Source organism: Rhopalosiphum maidis, chromosome 4 (assembly GCF_003676215.2).
Source record: "Rhopalosiphum maidis isolate BTI-1 chromosome 4, ASM367621v3, whole genome shotgun sequence".
Lineage (NCBI taxonomy): Eukaryota > Metazoa > Arthropoda > Insecta > Hemiptera > Aphididae > Rhopalosiphum > Rhopalosiphum maidis.
In genome coordinates, this window is record NC_040880.1 from 3810580 (window position 1) to 3833288 (window position 22709).

Genomic DNA, 22709 nt, shown 5'->3' on the forward strand with positions numbered 1-22709 from the left:
GCTTTTTATTGAATATAATTTAGATTTTTTTAGGCGTATTTTCCTATAGATTAGTCGTATAATTTTTATGGGATTGATAACATAATATGTGTATACAAAATTAGTTTTATGTTGAAGTAGATATCGCCACAACAAGCATTTTGTACTATAAAACAGTTAAATTTATTTATTTATATTTATTTTTATTAGTACTAATATGTTTTTATAATTTTTAAAATAACGATAAATTATACTTGTTATTAATTTCGTTATATGTTCAGAAAAATGCAATCATTTGTTCTTAAAAAAAATAATTCTATACCTAAACTTAATAATATAATATACTCTTAAGTAAACTGCTATACTTAAATCTGTTCATATTAATTTCTAAAACAAATCGCTCATTTATTATATTACAATTATTATTTATAATTTAATGTATTTATTTATCATAAACAATTTTGCATTATATCGCAATCACATGAATTTTTTTTTTTATAATTTAAAAATTAATTTTATTTTTAATGAGTGATGTTTATCATTCACTGGTATTCAACTAATTTTCATTATATATATATTATATAATAATACTATTAAGGTTAGTTTTATTTATCAGCTTGTATTTATTTAAATTAAATACGTATTATTTAACCGTTTATTCCTTTAAAATTGTTTGGCTAGTTTAAATTTAATGTTTTAATCAAATAATATTATTTTATATTGGTTGATAATAATATTGCACATGTAATCCTTAAAGTATGTTATTAAAGAATGAGGTATGACAATGAAAATGTGATTTATGACGTATTTTAGACTCCCCTCAGAGATCACCGCCATTTTACATCTAACCAAATATGAGATATGTATTTAATTAACAATATTGGTCATGAACGGAGTTAATTATTAAAGGTTTTGTTTACTTAAAAATTAAATTTATTACTTCAGTCTATTAAATTCTATGTCAGGATTAAATCATTTAGTAAGATGATAAAATATATAGTTTTTACATTATAAAAATGTTTAATATCTAGAACATTTGTTACAATAGTGCTACGCCTTAATCTTAAGCAAATAAATAAAAACCAATTGTTGTATGATTTTATTTATTTTGATGAATTGGAAGCATTTTTAAAATACAATATATTGTACTACAGATTTAATAGCTATCTGTTAATAAACTATATAATTGTAAGCAAATAAATGTTTATAAGTAAGACTTTGTTACATATTATACTTAAAATAAAAATACGAGTAAATAAATAATTCTTATTCAGTACAAAGAAACAAACACTTTTTAAAATGTAATCAGAAAATATAAATAATATTTGCATTTATGTTGTTAGTGTATTTTAATTAAAATATGTGACCAAAATTTCAATAACCTTATTATTTTGACATTTTAAAAGGTATTGTTGTTACATATTTGAAATATTAATTTTTCCGGTTTCTCCAAGTATTAACTATTAACGTTATAGAATAAATTGTGATAATTCTTCGCCTATATTTTCTGTGGAAAAATACAGAAATTAATTTTTCAATAAGTAGTTAAAATTGTGAGGTATTACAATTATTCAAATCATAATATTATAACTTTCTAGTGTACAAATGGGCGTAGACCGTTTAGACGAATCGACATAAAATGCGGTCTGTTTGGTAGAATAGTAATATAGTATATACCATTTGGGCGAATGTTTATTCCGCTAAAAACATTGTTTAGGCGAACAAATGTGAATAGGCTTATAGATAAATTATTATATACACTTTATAGTAATGTTACGAATATTTTCGGTTAAAAAACAAAAGTAATAAAATCAAATCATATGCAATGTACAACATATATAATTATTAAATAACAATGAAATCTGACTTATTTAAAAGTACATTACCATAGTAATATTACATTAACGTCGAGTCGTTAATGAATAAAATAAACCCACTTGCGCAACATCCACGTGCTATATCGCTCTGGCAAGTAAAAATAATTTCACTCGCCCAAACGACATAAAACATGAAATTTGCCCAAACGGGCCGTTAATGTTTTGGTCAATATTATATTATGACACTCGCCCAAACGATCACTGCCCGTAAAAATGAAGCTTACCATAATCTTATATTCAATCCTGGGATCTAAGACTTGATCTTCGTAGTATGACCTACCATTTGGTAAGTGATTGCTCGGTTCAACGCTCCAGGTGTCAACGGTGTCATCGCTACGACAGATAGATAAAATTGACATTATTTGAATATTGCAATAAAGTGCAACAGTTTTAATTTTGTTACTTATTCGTTTTCATTGAATTTATTTTCGAATAATGTTTGAAAATGTTGTAATAGTTTGGCATATCTTCTTGTGATTGGTCTGGACTTGAATCTATAGACGAGTCTTTGTGTACAGATTTCTTAAACAAAGCCATCCGATATCTTAACAATGTGTCCAGGTCGTTTGCCCCATCCACGTTGCGTTTGCCGTGAGCTGCGTGAAATACAATTTAATTTATTTTAACCGTGAATACATTTTCAGAATTATTTTGCTATAAAATTTATTTTTATCAATTAAATTTTATGATTAATTATATGATTATAATTTACCTCCCCAGCACGAATGACCATAATTTAAGCATGCTGCTGTAACAAAAAAAAAATCACTTAATGAAACGTTATAAGTATAACGCAGGTGCCGGGATCAAATTTAACAGTCGACTTTTATTTCATACATAAATTCCGATTGATTAATATTTTGTTTGTTTAATTTTTATTTTATACATTTTTTTCCGAATCTATTCAAAAAATTTTAAAAAGTCTTTTTATAACTGCTTAAAAATGTTATACACATTATTTGATCCCGAAATTATATACACAAGTCAATGATTTATCGAGTAAATCGCGTGATTACTTTTAAACCGTGATCAATGTGAAATATACACTATTAAAAATATAATATAATTTATACTTAACAATACATAATATAATAATAATAAATATAAAATACTGATACTAAATAATTAAAATATATTATTGATATTAAAAGATGTTATTAATCATAAAATATCATTTAATTTTTTGATAATAACATATGCAATATAATAAGATTCAGTATTAGAGGAAGTACATTAGTTTCGATTATGGGACACGTGTTTTAAAATTGAAAAGCAACGTTTCAATATCAATCAGAGCTCGAAATTTACACAAAAATGATTTAATTTTTTTTTTAAATGTACGTTAGCTTATATTTCTTAGTAAATTTTTTTTAAAAATTGTTTTCAATATATATTTCAAAGTGTAATGGAAAATACAAACTGTTCAAAGTATAATTTGTATTTAATATAAAACTATTCAAGCTTATAAATAATTTAATTTAAATAATATATTGGTAATAATTAGACTATAGCCTATAGGACATACAGGACACAGGTATTAGGTACATTTCAGTATTGTTGTATTGAATTACCTATAGACTTATACCATTGTTCTCTAAAATTATTTTCCACGTGGAAAATTATTATAAGGTACCTAATTATTGAAAGTTGTGGCACACTTTTGATAAATATTTTGTACTTTTAGATAACAAGTACTTTAAGGTCTGAGACAACAAATACCGTAAATCAAATAAATATTTAAGTATTTAAAATATTTGTATTTTTCCCCCCAAAAAACTATGAATGGAGTAATATAATAATTCTCAATACAAATATTAATATACTCGGAAAATAATAGTAAATTTTCAAACGCTTAACTGAGTTTGTTTTACATGTTAATTAATATTAGAAACTTAATTGCTATATTATTATTATTTTTAACTTTGTTTAACAATTCAATTCGTAGATTAAAACTGTTTTTAAAGCAGGATGCCAAATTAATATTTTTACTTTGAAATTAAAATTAAAAGTTTATTTTTAAATTTTTGTTTTGTTTTTTTGTGATTTAAAATTGAACAAAAATTATTATTATATTAAACATTCCTATAACGAAAATGCGATTAGAGGTGCTTTGAGATGAATTCAAAAAAGTATTATAAATTTATTTCCAAAGAAAATAAAAGGTTGTTTTTCATGAAATATTGAATAAGTCAGGATTGAAATATATTGTTACATTGACACATTGTACAAATAGTGAAATTAAAGTAGATACTTTTTTAGATTTTTAGTAGAGCATGAAATGTATTGGTTTTACGATGATGTTTTTTCTTTTATTTGTGTGTCTGTCATCACGTTTAAAAACAGACAATTTGCTTCAATTTTCAACATTGTGGGTTATTTCTGGTATAAAATGTGATATAGTTGGTACTTTGAAGAGTCAAAAATAGAAAAATGTCTTTTAAATCGATTTTGTCTTTTTTTGTTGTATTTCATAAAGGAATGTGGATCGGTAGAGACATGAAACTTTAACAAAATAATTATATTAACATTTTTTAGATGTTAAAATACTTTTTCTTTTTTTAAAGACTTTGAGATTTTTTATTTTAAGTTTCAATATGTGTTGTTTTTGATCAACATTAGTTTAGCCCACAGAATTAATAAAATCATAATTTAAGTATAATATGTAATATTAACCATCCTTAGAAATAGACACTGATTAACCATTCTCCGTTCGCTCTGATTTCTATTTTTTTTTACAATTGGGTATGAAATGAGCAACACGTACCCAAAGGAAATTCATTTTTCTAATGATAAAATAAAGTTACCGATTTATTATACATTATATTATACTAAGTAAGAACATATTTTGTTGGTAATTATAATTTTTTAAATGTATATAATTTGTTTCTTTGAATTTCTTTTAACAGTTAAAATCAAAACTTTATAAATAGCAAAATTTTTAATTATTTAAATTATTTCACGTGCCATTGAAATTTAATCAACGTGCCACCTCTGGCACGCGTGCCGTAGGTTCGCCATCCCTGGTATATATAATATATATATATATATATATACAATGATTTATCGCCGAGTTAAAAGTGTATAATATATGCATTATATTGAACTACTCAATAATGATGAATATAATAAAGTTACTATTCAACAAACAAAATTTCTAATTAATGATAAACTATTTAAATGGTTGTGTATCTATTTTATAATTTAAAATACTGTAATTAATTAATTAAAATAAATAAATGGTGAGTAGAAAAAGTCAATAAAAATCAAAATCATAATAATATCAACATTCATCGTAATTAATATGATTTACCTACTTCAATGAATTCATAATATAAATAACTAGAGTTATTAACTAATAAAAAAGTCGAGTGCATTTCCTTGTACAACGACTGGTTATTTATTTATTTTTACGTCAAAAAATACCTTCTAGCCATTTTAGTATTTTGCAAAATACTATTATTATCTTTTTGTAGAAAATGTTTTATTATGTTACATGCTATTTGTATTATTTGACTATTAAAAAGGTTTTATAGTAGGAAAACTTACAAGTTCTAAATTTTTTTTAGAGATAAATCGTTAAATTTATTTTTGTGATCATATTACTTTATTGTTATTCTTAATGTTAATACATAATAAAGTATACTGTAATATTTTAGTATTATGTGGGTATCTATTTTTTCATATTTTAAATCCTAAACAACATTTTTTAAAAATGTATTCGTGTCAAAATTATTCAATAGAAAAATTTAATAAACTATGTAGAATAAAATCTTTTTAATAAAATTTACGTATATTTATTTACTATCAAAAAAACGTAGTTGTTTTTCAAGATGTTTGTACAAAACCAAACAAACAATTTAGAAATAATATGTTATTTTTAAAATATATTTTCATTATTGTTAATGTTAACATGTACCTATATATTGTTCATAAGCAAACATTTAATCTTATTTATGTAATTATATTTTAGTTACACAATTTCTTCTATGTGTTGTATATGAAGCTACAAAATAACTATACTAGTTTTAGGTGATTTTATATCAGCAATTATTATTTGTTTGGCTATCTGTAAAACTACTTTTGCTTCTCGTATTATAGATTGAATACACATTAGAACATTACTGGCGTACCTACTAACGTGTAAACATTTGTATTATCACTCAAATATTTAACTACATTTTATAAAATAATACTAGAGATATACCAGTGCTGTATGTTTTCTTCAAATAATTTGTTACATCACGTTTAATAAATACGAGCAATACACCAATAATATTTATGTTGTAAATAAAATTACATTACTAGGTATCTTAAAAATTATTTTAATTAATTCAATTTTATTTTGTTTGATTATAACGGCTAATAAACATTGTATCGCTGTAGTTTTTATTTTATTTATTTTTTTTATTTCTTAATATATACATACGATATAACACACATCTTTTAAACCAAAATTTGTGACACAGAAGAGTGTTATTTTGAAAAATCCAATAATACAAAATGAAAAAACAATTTATCTATGGTTATAAAATACACGAATGTTTGTTAATTGATTTTATACAGAAGAAACGAGTAAAGCTACATAATCAAGAATATAATACTAGTATAATTTTAATATCAGTTTTTAAAACACAAGTTTATATTTTTTAGATGGACTTTATCATTCGTATTTAAATGTTAACTCGACCATTTATCTTCTTTTTTTTTTTTTGTAAAATAATTAGCCGTACTTAATAAGGTAGATTTATTTGTTAAATGTTAAAATTGAATAAGGTATAAGTAAAACAAGATTAATCAACACAAAATCTATTTTAAGAGATGTTCGTTCATCCAAATCGTCATCTTACGATAACCTAACCTCTTTTTTTCAGATTCAACGCCACTAATGAAATTTACTTTTATACGATTTTACTTAACGATTTAAAATACATACCGATGCATTGACAAAGATAAATCACATAAATAAATATGAAGCCTCACGTAATCTAATTTAATTAATTACATGTTCTTAATAATACATTTTTATTTTTATTAAATATATGAAAAAAAAAACCTTTTAAATAGGTAAATATAATGTCACTGATCTACAATATTAATGTTTATCTGTACAATAAGAAATGGCATTTAAATTTATATTTGTATTATAGAACATTCATTTATTTAATCGATAATCGTAATGAATGTAATTTTAGATTTAATAAAAAGTTAAAATCTTATAATCAAGGTGCATAAAAATTGTATTTTATACGATTTTATATTAAAAATTGTATCTATCTAATACTCGTATGCATATTATGTATGAAAAAAACCTTGCTTTATATTTCCACTAATTCAAAATGGGATTTTGTTTTAAGTGTTTTGATTTAGATAAACAGAATAAAATCTAAGAATTAAATGTAAGTCGATTTTTACCAAAAACCCACGGTTAAAAAAAAAAATGAACATCACACTTTCTTAAATGTTTACTGAAGGGACTTAGTCACTATAATAGTGATACACTGTGTCACTATAGTGTTATTAACAATAATAATTATAATATAAGTAAATAATTTTATTATATATTTTTAAAATAAATATTTGATGGTAAAAATACAGTATAATAATGAATTATGGTAAATAGATTAATACTCTTTGGTATAAATATATGGCTTAATGCATAATTATAGTAAAACATAATATTTATTTATTAATAATAATAATAATAATAATAATAATAAGAAATAAAATATAATTTTTTATTGTATATTTTACAAAAAAAAAAACATAACATAAAATATCTCAATAACTCATATTTGTAAATTTAGTAAAACAAAAAGGTGTAAATAGTGTCAATTAAAACAAATAAACGTCAAATAGTGATATAGTGATATCAGAACATTTGTAATTAAGTTTTGTTCTGCGATTTAGTTTATGATTGTAAAATTGTTTCTACGGTGCAGTGATCGAAACTCTTTTAGAAAACGTGTCAATATCATTAAAATTGCATAGTATATTTCGGGTTTTTTTTCTTACCTCCATAATAAAATTCGAAATCTTCAGCATTCATTAGCTGGCTCTGATGGCCTGTACCTACAGTACACCAAAATTTTAGTTTTTTAAAACTTTTAGTTCTATCATCTTTTTGTTTTTAGTATATTTAGGAATATTATTTTTTAAATATTTATATACACTTCGTATAAGAAAATATATTTGTTTATTTTAAATGTTTATATTTCACGTATCACGCATGATATAAAAGTCAATGCTCTTATTATTAATTATTAACGAAATTAAGAATGAACAAACATTTGACTAGTTTTAATGGTTTCAAATAATTATAAAAATTAGATTTAAACGAGTATAATATTGATATATTTTTAGAGTCGCGAAAGTTTATCAACACATTTTTTTTTTAAAACAAAAAAAAAACCATATGGCACTTACATCGTACACAAAATAAATATTAAATGGAAATTTTTTGTTGCTAAAAATAATATATATATATATATATTGTTGTTTCTCTATGAACAAACTTAGATGTTTTTTAAATGTTGAAATGTTGATCCTAAAAGTTTATTTAGATTTAATGCTGTAATCTATTTCACCATAGTGGGACTCGTATGTTTTAATTATGGTTGTCGACAAAGTCCCTTAAGACTGTGCAATGTAAGTACAATAATAAAAACGTTTATAATTTATTGTTATTATCACTATTTATTTTTTTTTTCATAATAATATTATAATTGAGAAATTATAATACAATATAAATATTAAATTGATAATTTATTATATTATAATTTAACTTAAAAAATATATACAGCATCTTAAGAAGAAAGGCGCGTTTTTATTATAATCAAAAAAGAATATCCAAAATTATTTTATAGTCTCCGAATCCTAAATGTAAAAATAAAGACATACAAATTGATTTATGTATGTAAAAAGATAGGAGTGTATATAAAAGAAGAGTTAGATTAGAGGTCTTATAGATGATTGACTAATGACTTCTTATTTATGTAGCATGATGAGTTATAGGAAATACAGAATAAAATCGATCAGAAAGTAGGTGTATTTAGGGAAAATATTTATATGTTTTTTCTTTTATTTATTGTTTAGTCAAATAAACAGCCAAATAGTGTATGCTATATATCAGAATATATTTTATTACTACCTAAACAATCTGGTATGAAAAATGTATTTAAAAAATTTAAGTATATTTTAAAAATATTTATGATGTACTTTTTTGATATATTTTAAGATTTCGTGCATTTTTAATTTATATACCTGAAGATTTTTTTGAAATGTAGCGTTATAAAAATTAAAAATTGTTTTATATTTTAAGAAATATCATATAATTGTTTGATTTTCACATTGCATGTTTAAATTGGCGGTTGCTATAATATATTAATATTTTTTTTCAATTATTAATTTTGTATAAGGATTTTTTATGTATCTATTCAAAAACTATCATTTAATATTAAACTTTGGTTTTAAAATATCATATAACTATACGGGAAAGTTAATTTTTATTTTAAAGTATGTTTTATGAATAGGTTGTGGTGTTTATTTTATAGACATATTAGAATGCATATTTAATTTGTTTTTAGTCGTATAATTCTCTAAAAACTTATGATCTAACTGAAAAAATACCTTTTGTGTCGTTTAACGAAATATAAGTGGGAAATAATGATAATTTTGTAGAGTATAAAGTAGGGTGGCTCAGTGGGCAGTTTAGAGACTACGATTGGTTTCTTTGGTTCAATATGAATTCACGACTAATAAGAAGGAGTTAAGAAGTGGGGATTTCAAAAGTTGAAAAATGTATAAAATATTTAATTAATCATGTAAGATAATCTGGAAAACCATTACTATTGTAGTAGTTTCATGCCGATTTGATTGGGAAGGCGTAGTTACTGCAAATGTTATTTATAAATAAATAAGCATGATGGTGGTACACGGTGTAAACATACGTTTTTTGTAATTTTTTAACTATCAAGTGTCATAGATTTATTCAAGATTATTTTTATTGGTGGGGTGGTACAGATGGTAGTAGATATTAGAATATTATAAGTCATGCTTATGGTTTAGAAAATTTCAAATTAATTACTATCTATTTATTAGACAAAATGATTATTGTACCTTTGTGTTGATGCTAAACTTATTCTTAATCCTACGAAATTGAAAGAAAAATGAACGAATCTAAAGAACACCTAAGCAGTTATATAAACATGTAGTATATAAATATTTGAAATCAAATAATAGTTCAGACAGTCAGAATTAATGTTTAACAATTAATAAATTATTGTTGAATACGTTACTTAATAGTTAATATCTATAAAATTAAAAATAATTTTAACAGGATATTATATTTTTATACACAGTGAAATAACTTTACCAACATCATCATGAAAACATATCAATCTAATATGATTATATATTAAAGTGGATTTTTAAAATTAAAGTATTTAATGCTTATAATATTTTGTATGAGCGTAACGTAATGTAATTAATAAGTTTATTTTTTATGGAATAGCAGATGCGTGATATTGATTGATATAGTTTAACAAAACTATTTTTATTAAATAAACTAATTTTTTTTTTTTTTTACTCATTATAAACATTTATTTATAATATAAGAAAAAATTTAAGAGAGAGGGAATGAAACAGAGAGATTGTTTATTTCAAATTGGTACTAAATAAAAAATTGCTTGTGATAAAAATAAATGATTTATTTATCTATAGTGAAAACGATTTTTATCGACTTCAGACGTGAACTACTGAAAGTCAAGAAACTTATGAAAAGTTATTACGTATTTGTATTTATTAGTCATGTTTAAGCATAAATTTTATTACATTAAAAAATGTATATAATATATTTTATTACAGGTTTATTCAAGGCTGTATATTATTTACTTTACCAATCTCGAATTTCATGAAATATCCTACCTTTGTGTAAAATTATTTAGTTTAATACAAATTAATTTTCCATTATTATTTTGATAAATTCGGGAAATTTTATACACATATTAATCGTCATACAAATGTATTTAAGACATATGATCATACTATGATTTATAATGTAGTAGTCAGTGTTATTGTAACTAAACGACAGTTAATAATTTTACGAAATATTAATTATTTTTTAATAATTATTGATTATATTAATATAATAATATTAATGATTGTTAGTGTTGAATTAAGTCGAAATAAAATAGATAAAATGATACAAAATAATCAATAATAAAAAAAAAAGAACTTACAATTGTATTAGTTGAAATATGTATTAATTTTAGATTAATAAATATTGTAAAAAATTATACTATACATATTATTTTTATCTATTAATATATTTTGACTTTTATTCAAATATTGCCGTTGAAATTTTTTACTCGAATTCTGATGGCAATTCGCAGTTTATTGTTATTGCTTTCAAATGCATAATATATAGATACTAATACAACCTTATCTTATACTGAACACAGAATTGAGTAGTGTTAAAGGAGTGACGATTGTGTCTGACTCTGAAACTTGACGGATTTTTCACTCTTATCTTTATTTGTAGCATATTATGGTTATTTAATATTTGTATTCGGAGGCAACGGTAGCCATTGGAGAGATTTACATAAATATGTATTTATACCTATTAAGATTACATAATAATGAATGCATGGTTAACAAATAGGTACACGTTTGACAAGAGATACACGCGCGAGTTAATGAACACGATTAATTATACGACTAAACTGATGGCAATGATGACTTTATTAGCGGCGAAGATTAAATTGGGACCAATGTAATGATTCTACTAAATTAGTAAATAGGTATAGTAGTTACTTTATTGAACGGCAATAATAATTATTATAATAAAATACGTTGATAAAAAATTTAAGTTTTTAGTTTAAAATAATTGTTTATATAAATTATTACAACAACTTTTGGATAAACGTTACGATATTTTAAAGGATAGATTATTCGGGCATCCGCGGTCTTTATCCTATCAGTAGTTTCTGATTCTGGTTCACGTAAATAGTATGATTAACTACTAATTCGTCAAATTTATAAAAATTAAGTTAATGGATTTAATGCTATCAATATTAGCTTGCACTTTTGAAGAATAAGTTGTACATCTACTTTGTTTTATTTAACCCCGACGATTTATCTAATTGTACTTTAGTTCAACCATTTTAATGGTGTACAATTGTATGTCAAAACTTTCAAACTCATTGTAAACTATACTATTTAGTATTTGGCCTTTTAAATTGCAACTGTTGTAGAATAGCCATACAGAATTTTGACGAACGTATTAACCTGACATTCATGGAATGCTTTGGATTATATAGGGATTTGAACTTTGAAACAAAAAAAATCTGTTATGTAACGCTTAAATGATTAAAATATTCGTATTCATTTTAAAAATGAAATAGTTTAAACTTCAAACTTTTAAAATACTAAAAAAAAAAATTATCTCCCACAATAGAGTCAAAATGTCTGATTTTGGCTGATCCCGAATTCCCGAATGATCATTGTTTGTAATTTGTTTAATATTTAATGGTTAGAAATAACACATAATACGATTGTTATTCCCTATATTGTTCACTGATCTTGTATAAAAATACATGTATTTAATCATTGTGTAATCATTCTAACAAAATCAATAATATTTAATACTAATTAAATCCCTTAATGTATGTATAAGTGGATATTGACCTTTGTTGAATTCAGTTAGTGTACAATTGTTAATATTTAATAATAAGGCCGAAAACATGCATTTATTATCGTTCTTGTAATTTAGTTACTTTTTGGTCAAAAATTTTGCATAGGTATTTTTGATCACACAATATTTCTGTGGAAAATTAATTATTGGTTGTTTAAAACAGTCATCTTAAATTCAAATGAACATAATTAAGTATCTTTATAGTAGGTATGTGTTAAATTATAAATAGTACTTTAAATAGAAATAATAAATCTTTTAAATTTATTTAATTATTTTTATTTCATAATTTAATTTGTAAAAAATTAATAATGTGTATGTAATGATACAATTTATTTTATGTAGCAAAAATTCTGGTTTTCGGAAGAAAATATTATAAACATTTTATATACTTTTCAATTAAAATACACATTATGTATAATGCGTTTATTATAATATGTAGTATTGTGTGAACTATATTATTTATAAAATAAAAATAAAAATGATTTTATGAACTACAAAAATATTAGTTTCTATTATATTCTATTATGAATATTCAATATTAAAATATTAAGTAGGTGTTATTTTATTAACTCAATATTCTAGATTATTTTTTCTGAACAATTTAATCGATGTTTTTTGATTAAATTTTTTAGGAGTTTTTGACATATTAATGGATTTTCGTTAATCAATCATTCTATAATATTTTACAGCACATAAATCAAAAATGTGGGCAGGTATTCAAATGTTTAAGCTCATGTAATAGCTTTAATATACTTATTATTTGTCTGTGATGGAGAAATGTCTTGTCATTTAATAAGAAGGATAACATTTTATATTAGTTGTTATTTGTTCAAATTGAACAAGTAGTTAAACAGTACATTTTGTACGTTCATTAAAAAATAAAACTTAAAGTATGACTAAATTCTTAGTTTAAACTTAATCCAGATGTAATAATAATGTTTATTATGAATTATTTTAGTTTTACAATATTTAATGTTTAAAACGTTAAATATTAGTTAATTTAATTCAGTATAATGCACGATATTTAATCATCGTAAATGTTTATTAAAATTGTGTTATGAATTTCGAATAAATATTATGATTTATATATTTATGAATTAATAAGGTACTTTTTACTAAAAAGGACTTGGTTGTGTGCATTTAGCGTGTGAAATTTATTGTTTACATAATTTTAGTGATTAGGTTATGAAAATAAATATAATATAGTTTTTAATGTTCAGTACACAAAAAAAAAAATTCTATTTGTTTTTAATATACTTGAATATACCTGAATCCTAGTTCTAACATAATATTTGAAATATATTACTCTATAATTGAGTTTTGTTCAAATAAGTATAATTTTTAAAATCAAAAAAATAACCATATGTGTTAATACATAATAATATTATTAAAATAAAAATATTTTATAAATTAGAATTTTTATTTTATAACTAAGGATTTCGATATTTATAAAGTATGTTATTCGAATTAATATAGATACCTAATTAAAATCGTTGAATTATAAATAATATTTAATATAATATAATTGACAAGTTTTATTAATTTTTGAATGTGTGTGATCTAATTTATCGTATAAAAATTGTTATTATTTAATATCGCCACAAATAATACTGTAATGTGTTAAGTTACAAATGCATATTTTAAAGGAGTTATGTTAATAGTTTAATTTAAGAAAAAAATTCTTATATTCTATAATTATTACTATTGTTTAATAATATATTTCGATTTAATTACATTTATTTATTATATATAGATTATACAACATGTATGCACTATATCAGTATAATAATATTATGTTAATTTTAATAGTGACTAAACTAAATTTACTTCTCGCTTCTTATCATAACGAAAAAAAAAATAATAAATGTACCTACTTAATAATTAGTAAATAAACACGTTTACCTCCTTGTTTGCAATCAGATTTTTCCACAGCCCAAATAATCAACACGAAAACATAAATTTTAACGAAAGACTTGTGCATTTTGTGTTCTTTGGTACTGATGTATTTTCCTCACCTGTTGCTCATACACACTCTGGGAGGCAAGTTTACCTACGGCTGCCACACGTTAACTGAGGCAGTCAAAAGAGTTTACCCTGCATTTGTATCCCATTTTATACCGAAAAGGTGCATGGATGGTTAGGTGCTTATACATAAAAACACACTCCTACGCAATGATTAAGTATATTATTACGTCCATGTTTGATATTTTTAGTAATTTTCAATCAAGATTTTATTCATATAGTATAATTCAAAATATAATTGTTTATTTTCAATATGATAATTGTATATTTTTTTTACAAGTTTGTTAGTTAACATAATAATTAGTTATGTTGTTGAAATATACGAAAACTGCTGAAAGTATGAAACATTTATATTATAATATTAAATCGTACATACAAGTTTTTTTTTTAAATTAATTTTATATCGATTAAGCATTTTAAAACGATACATTTAATATTCAAATACGTAATATAAACTTCAGCTTAAAATTGTTTTATTTTTAATTACTAAAACAAATATTATTAACAAAATATTTCAAATTATATTAATCTATAATTATTAAAAATTAAACACATTCTTATAAAATTATAAGGAAATGTAAATAACATGTAAAAATTAGCTTCATAAATAAATAAAAAGATATACAATTCAAATATCTGTTTTTCCAATTAGAATCCTCCTTTTTGTAAATGATTTAAAGGATATTGTTTTTGAGAATTTTGATATACTTGTATGATGTAGCTACATAATTCAACATTTGAATGAATAATATCTCAGTTATTAAAATGTTTATCCCAAAGAAAATTAGTCTTTAAAATGGTCTTACATAGTTGTAGTGTTTGGTTTGGTCTATTATACTTGGACCATTTTTCAAAATTATAAATATTGATAGATTAATATTAATTACTATAATTTTTAAATCACCTTAGCTCCCATATATTCCAAACTCATTTGGAAGAATAAAACGATTATACCTTACTATACAAAGTTAAAAAAAACTTAACAACTACTATATTTCGAATTTCGATTTTTATGCGTAAACATTTTCATAAAAATTTACCGTTAAATAATATTTAACGAATAGAGAAGGAGGGATTTTAATTTAAAAAAAAAGTTTTTATTTCTGTAGAATGCTCCTAAGGCTTAAGACGTAAGTAATATACAAAATTCTCGAAAATAAAAAAAAGTGGTCAATACGTTTTTTTAAAAATGTCAAAAATTAGAATTTTAATAAATATATTATTAAAGGAAAAATGGGCGTGAATATGATTTATCTAATGTATTACTGTTATTTACAAAATAATATTACTTATCGCCTATTCTCCTACAAGTAAATATACTAATAATATTCATTTGTATTATAATATAAATGCATATAAAATAAAATATAACTTTTTCTTGTATATTAAAATACATTGTTTTCCCTCCATATTTTTAATATTAGAGTGTTATTTTTTATAGAGTTAGAGTATTTGAGTATTTTTGTATTTAGTCATTAATTATTATATTACAGGTATGTTGGATTTTTCATTTGCAACATAAATCTTCGTTATATTTTCAAATTATAATATATTTAAAATTATCGTCAATTATATAATATAATTTTTTTTTAGCCATAGTGATTTAATGAATTTTAAACCTTTCGCTAATTAATAAACACTTAAACCATTATAGTAAATAATAAATCGCTTTTTTTTTAATAATTTATTATGATTTTAGTACATTATAAAATGTATTTTTACGAATTACGACTACACCAAAAAAATGATAGTAAAATGATTTAACAGTAAAAAACTTATTCAAATTATTTTGACTATATTCTTATTAAAATTGTTCATGAATTTTATTCCATGATATTACTTACACTAATATTATTATTTTATTTTATATATAAAATTTATCTGCATTATTTTTAAATTACACGTAATTGGAGATCGAATCATTTTAATGCAACTAAAATAGTATAGAGTATTATCTTAAAGTTATGAGTATATAATTAAAATAATGTATTTATATTGATTCGTATTATTCACTTTAAACATTGCGAACTTTTAATATTTTGTAGTTTACTATCCGTAAACATTTGTAAAATATTTTAATCTAAAGAGTTAATATTTAAAAAAATATTCCAAATTTACATTTTACATTTAATAAAATTAAGTTCGTATAATAATATTTACATGAAGTATACATATTTAAGTTGCATACACCTATAGGCTATATGTATATAATTGTTACATATTTAATATATCAAATTTTAAACGTAGGCGAATGGGCAATAAGCATAATTTGTAAAAGAATTAATTTGAAATACAATAAAAATAAAATTGATTTCTCGTATTTAATATAAATATATAATACATTTATTGGGCAATTTTTTTTTTTTTTTTTGTAGAACACGGTAGCTATGACATTCTATGATTTTTAACTGTGAAAACACGGTTTGAAGTTCGAATTAAATATTTTAGTATAAAAATATTATATTATGGTCATAAAATAAAATAAATGTTTTTTTGGTAAATGAACACGGAAATGAAAACATAACATATAATGAGAGAGCACTCAGCAATGCGACCCGACAGATTTATAAAGTAAGTGCCTAGACGAGGCTTCTAAACAGTATAAACGTATCATGGGGTTTTGCGGTATTGTACGAATGATAGTTAGTCAATTAATTAGTGGGTTTTTATGATGAGTTAACTTTGGAAGGCATTCGAAATGATATCAAGAAAGCAAACTTACTGATAATAGGTTTGAATTTTTTCAATAAAATGCTGTATGATTACACTTGTCTATAATAAATTTATAAATTAAGAATTTATAGCATGGATCAGAGAAGTTGGTGGAGTAAGTAGACACTGTATATTTTGTTTTTGTAAAAAGATGTTAAGCCAAAGTTAAGCGTCCATAGAACGTTAAACTTAAAAGTCAAAGTTAAAAGTATTTGATTGAGCGATCTTTTGGTTATAATGAAAACGTGATAAAATATGATTTTGAATTATTAATTGTTTATCTTTTATAGCTATCGGACCAAAATCGAATCACGTCAAGAAGATTTTGCAACCGTTGAAACACTGCCTGGTGGTTATTATTTAAATCCAAAATTATTATGTCATTTGTGTAAGTACCAAGATAAGCCAAGAGATATTGAAGTGTCATGTTCAAAAATAGATTAGTTATAGAAAAGGAGCTATGTTACATCTCCGGGAGAATCTTACTAGTATTTACTATAGTATAATAGAATAGCTATATCGCTTACTCAATCTGGAAAATTCGGCTTTGAAGGTAAGATTTTAACCCGTGGCAAAAGGTAATAAAGAGAAGGGGGAAATGATTTAAGTTTAAAGAGGAACCCTTCGTGTCACACTCAGGAAAATTAATGTTAAATCGTTCCATTAGATTGTATGGACTTTTATCGTATGTTAATAGTTCAATAAATATTTTATTTATATATTTTATTAGTACATCTATAAATGTTATACATATCAATTTCATACACATAACGCGTGAAAAAAAAAAATAAATGCCACACTTACCACAGTTCTTTTTTTTGACCGAAAATTTTTGTTAACACGCAACACAATTTTAAATGGGAAAACAAAAATTGAGAAGTGAAACGCACAAATAGTACATTGCACTTACACATGAACGGGTAGCCGTGTAGATAAACATTCGATATAATAATCAAAATAATACAGTTTGACAAACAATAAAGTTTTCCGGAGCTCAATATGTTGTTGTGAAATAAAAACTAAACAAAAACAACAACCATAAAAAAAGTAAGTGTAGACAGAATACAGAAATTGTACGCTCAGTAGATAGGTAAATACTTGTTTCGCTTTTGCTCACCACTGCGATAGCCAGTTCATTGAATTATTTTCTATAAGAAAATCGGACATCGATAGTTATGGATTCATTTAGTTTTTAAAAAAAAAAAAAATTTAGAACTGAGTTCCGTACTAACAAAATGGCTTAAACGTATTATTAAAATTTACCACTAATTATCACATACTTAATTAATTGTGTATTATTTATTATATTAAGCAGTAATCACAGCTCCCTATCTCCAACACAAGCCACATCATAAGCTTACAGCCTACACGCAGGAGGTAGGTTTAATCGAATCTTAACAAATTTAATGTTGATGTAATTATATATGTTTTTTTTTTGGTTTCTAATAAACAAACAAACAAACAAAAATAAATTTGTGGAATACTAACGATCTCGATAAATATTTATTTATGATTAAGAATCAAAATTGTCAAATAAAATTTTAAATGTTTATAAAATAATAATTTTTTTTTTCTAAATAATTTATATATAAAAGCTAAAAATTTAAGTTTCAATGCATTATCTACTTAAATACCTGAATTGTTTTCTTATTTCATGTAATGTATTGTACTATATTTACAAAATATGAAATTATAAAATAATAATAATAAAAACATTATTTTTTTTTTTATAAATGTATGCAAAAAAAATTAAAATTTTGGTTTTTGTAAATAAGACCGCGAGCCGCATACGTCGATGAAGAGAGCCACATGTGACTAGCGAGCCGCAATTTGGCCATCCCTGATCTATATCATATAGGATTTTAATAAGTTAAGAGTAAAAACATTAAAAGAGTATTATTAATACCCATAGTATTATATAAATAACATTTTTTTATTACATAGGTACTATTTTATCGTTATTTTTATTATCATTAATATTTTTCATTGTCTTATTTTATTTTAATTACTAATTTTTCTATACTTATTATCTAATTTCATTCATTTTTTTTAAAAATTATTCTGCGTGTTCAAAAAAAGAAATATAAATAATTAGTAATATTACGAGTACATATTATTAAATATTCGATATAGATTTGTATCATATGTATAATAAATATTATCAATGATTTTCCTAAAAATATCCAACAATATTCAATAAAAAAAAAATCATAATGTTCAAATATTGTAATTTTAAGCTCTAGCCACCTGAGACTTTCATAATATTTGAAAATTGAAAATATTTTCAAAGTTGTTTTTTCGTATTGATAATACGAATGTCATCATCTAGGCACATATACAATATTCTGTCATAGTGTTGACATATGTGATTCATTATTTTTGTTTATCATCATTATTATTATCAATCAAAATAGTAGGAAAATTATTTGATTTTTGAATACTATAAATTGTGATGATTTTTCGATGATGTGATTTTGACATATAAATAAACATTATTACTTAATAAAGATTTTTTTCCATACAAATATTATTAATTTTACATAAAATATTATATCATGATATTATTTGCTTGTATAAATATTGTATATTTAAAAATATTTCCATAAGACGATTGATACATTTAATTAAAGTAATATTTTATTGTAGGTCTTCGCATAAAATAATAAATATCGTGAAAAATATATTCCAATAAAAAATTGACTGTAATAATATGGCTTATTGTACATTATTATTTTTACTAATTAAAAATTATATTACTTATGATAAAATAATAAGAAAGTTTTTGTTGTGTTTTCTTTAATAAAATAATAGGTATGTTTTTTCTTTTAAAAAAGCTAATTATTTCATCTGTATCAATATGGATCACAATAATAATAAAAAATGACAAATGTGATAAAAAAAAAAACTAACATATTACTCGTGTTGCTAAAATTCTAATCATCGTTTTCAATATTTTTTTTAGATAATATTATTAGAATTTGGTACGTTGATAAAGTTTTTATTTAATTAATTATTATTTATACACATGAAAGCATTTATTTAGGTTATTTAGGTATCGAAAGGTTTAACAAGAATTTTCCTCAAAATCTGGTTTACCTATATGGCTATATATTTAATTTATCTACATGGCGATGGTTACACGATGATATATTGAACAATGTAAGTAACCTACCTATAAATAATGTTATGTTTTGTTGTAAAGTTATTAAATTATTGAAAATTATACTGTTCATAGTGATGATCCAAAGTCATAAACAAAGTACGCTATTTAATTACGCTTTAGAATTTTAGAGAGTAAAATCTTTTAATATACATAATGCATTTTATAACGTATTGTTATTTATTGTTTATATTAATTCAGTTTGATTAAATAACAGGTTTAAAAGAAGATTTATTTCTAAAAAAATGTTTTCTGATAATAAATAATAAGTAATTTTGAAATTTATAATTTTACATTTAATTGTTAAATTACATTTTTTATTTTATTTATAACCCATAATAATCTGTTGATTATGTTATATTGTTTATATTTAAATTAATATTTTCATTGAAAAAAAATAATAAATCACTGGATTTCAATCCGATTATTATTAGACACAAAATAAAATATAATTTCATCAATTATATGTTGTTATCCATTTAATAGTAATAGGTACCTATACCGTGTGTCTGTGTATCATGATGGCGCCATAAGAAACTAATAATTATCTCACATTAGTCCATATCCATATAGTATTGTAATGTAACATTTTCAAGGTCTTTATTGAACGAATATTAATTAATCATATTCATTTGTGAATTTGTAATATTGCAAAGTTTCTATCAAAAGTTAAATAAAACCCAATTGAGTATGGTTATGTCCGTTTTACCAAATTAGTACTGTATCAAAAGGATGCTAAAATAATGATAATAAAAATTAAGTTAAGCATAAAAAGTTGCATATCGATACCAGATTAGGTATTCTCATTTTACAGTATTCATAAATAAATTTGTAAAAATATTGTAAAATGTATACAAATATACAAATGTAATGAAAAAAAAAATGGCAGAATCTAACTAGAACTTAAAATAAGTTTACGTATTTAATATTTACGTGTATATTTTATTTAACTGTCATCAATTATTGTAGTTATTTATATGAAAACTAATTATCGGATAATCAAATAAAGATGATAATATTAACTTAATTCATTACAAATATAAGATGTAGAACTTAAAACAGCTGTATAACGAGACTGGTGATTGATATGATAATTGATGTTGAGTTGTTTAGTATGGTAGAGTCGGAGTGACATCGTGTGGGTTAAATTTATGGTTAGAAAGAATGAACGTAAGCGGATTACCATAAGGGGTGTAACATATTATGTGCACTTTTAATCATAGACGGAAATTCCGTCAAATTTTAAGGGAGACTAGAAAATCTAAAAAAAAGTGACCGTAGCGGCCTAGTACCTGAACTCCCTCTCCAACAAATTTCTATAATACATTGGTGAAATATGAGTATATTATAGTGAACGTCATTTAATTATGAAAACTTAATAGTTATTTTATTTTAATAAAATAATTCTATTTTTTTCAGAAAAGAAATTTGAAATGTATTACTCTTAATATTTGTTGATAGATCTTTTTTTTTTTTTTAGTATAGATGTATTAATAAACATATCCTGAAGCATCGGTGTTCTTAGCGAGGTTTTATTTTTTCTCATGGCACAGAAATTTCTCTTACAAGTAGCTGAGCTGATTGGGATTGTCAATCTTATTTTAAATAACTTGTTCAAATTAGGAAAAATGAATTTTTTTCTGAATTCTGACAAAATTCTTGTGACATATTTTAAATTAATATTTACATCAGACCTAATGTTTTGTATAATAACAATTTTCGTCACTGTCGTTTCAGAATGAAGACATTATTTAGATACATTCATCAAACACTAAAATGTAAAAAGGTAGGTAAGTGGGTACCGTTCTGCTGTACATTAGGTGGTGAGTAGGTCACTATTATAGGTCTGTTGAACATGAATTCAATGATATATCATTGTATGCGAAAAAAAATTTGAGCGGAATATATAGCTAAAAATAATTTAAAAGTTAAAAAAAAAAATTGAGAATTTGATTATATAATGAAAATGATAGTATAAACATTTGGTGAAAATTTCAAGTAAATATTATTATTTTTTGTTTGAAATACGATAAACTATTGAAAATTGTTCGAGGAGAAATAATTATTTTACGGATGAATATCGAATGTTGTAAATTTTAACTCGAAATGCTCATAAAAATTCATATAAAGATTGAAAAACTAAACTTTGCATTAAATCTAAATCTAAAGTACAGAAATAAAAATGTTTATAAATTTCTTACAAAACTTTTTGTTAATTTTCATGGTTTCTATGAATTTTGTCGAAATAACTTTAAACGTTTATAAAACT

General features: G+C 22.8%; 1 protein-coding gene across 2 annotated transcripts; it reads right to left on the minus strand.

Annotated features, from left to right (window-relative positions):
• Positions 1-1338: 1338 nt before the first annotated feature.
• LOC113549687 lies at positions 1339-14611 on the minus strand. Of its 2 annotated transcripts, none has more exons than XM_026951094.1 (5): positions 14449-14611; positions 2569-2601; positions 2260-2452; positions 2081-2189; positions 1339-1486 (listed from the first exon to the last, which is right to left on the minus strand). In XM_026951094.1, exons 1-5 carry the CDS (start codon positions 14525-14527, stop codon positions 1478-1480), a joined length of 423 nt encoding a protein of 140 aa, XP_026806895.1. In that variant the 5' UTR covers positions 14528-14611; the 3' UTR covers positions 1339-1477. The 2 variants fall into 2 exon arrangements, with proteins under 2 accessions (XP_026806895.1, XP_026806894.1); XM_026951093.1 differs by having other exon boundaries at positions 2569-2604.
• Between the last annotated feature and the right edge of the window lie 8098 nt (positions 14612-22709).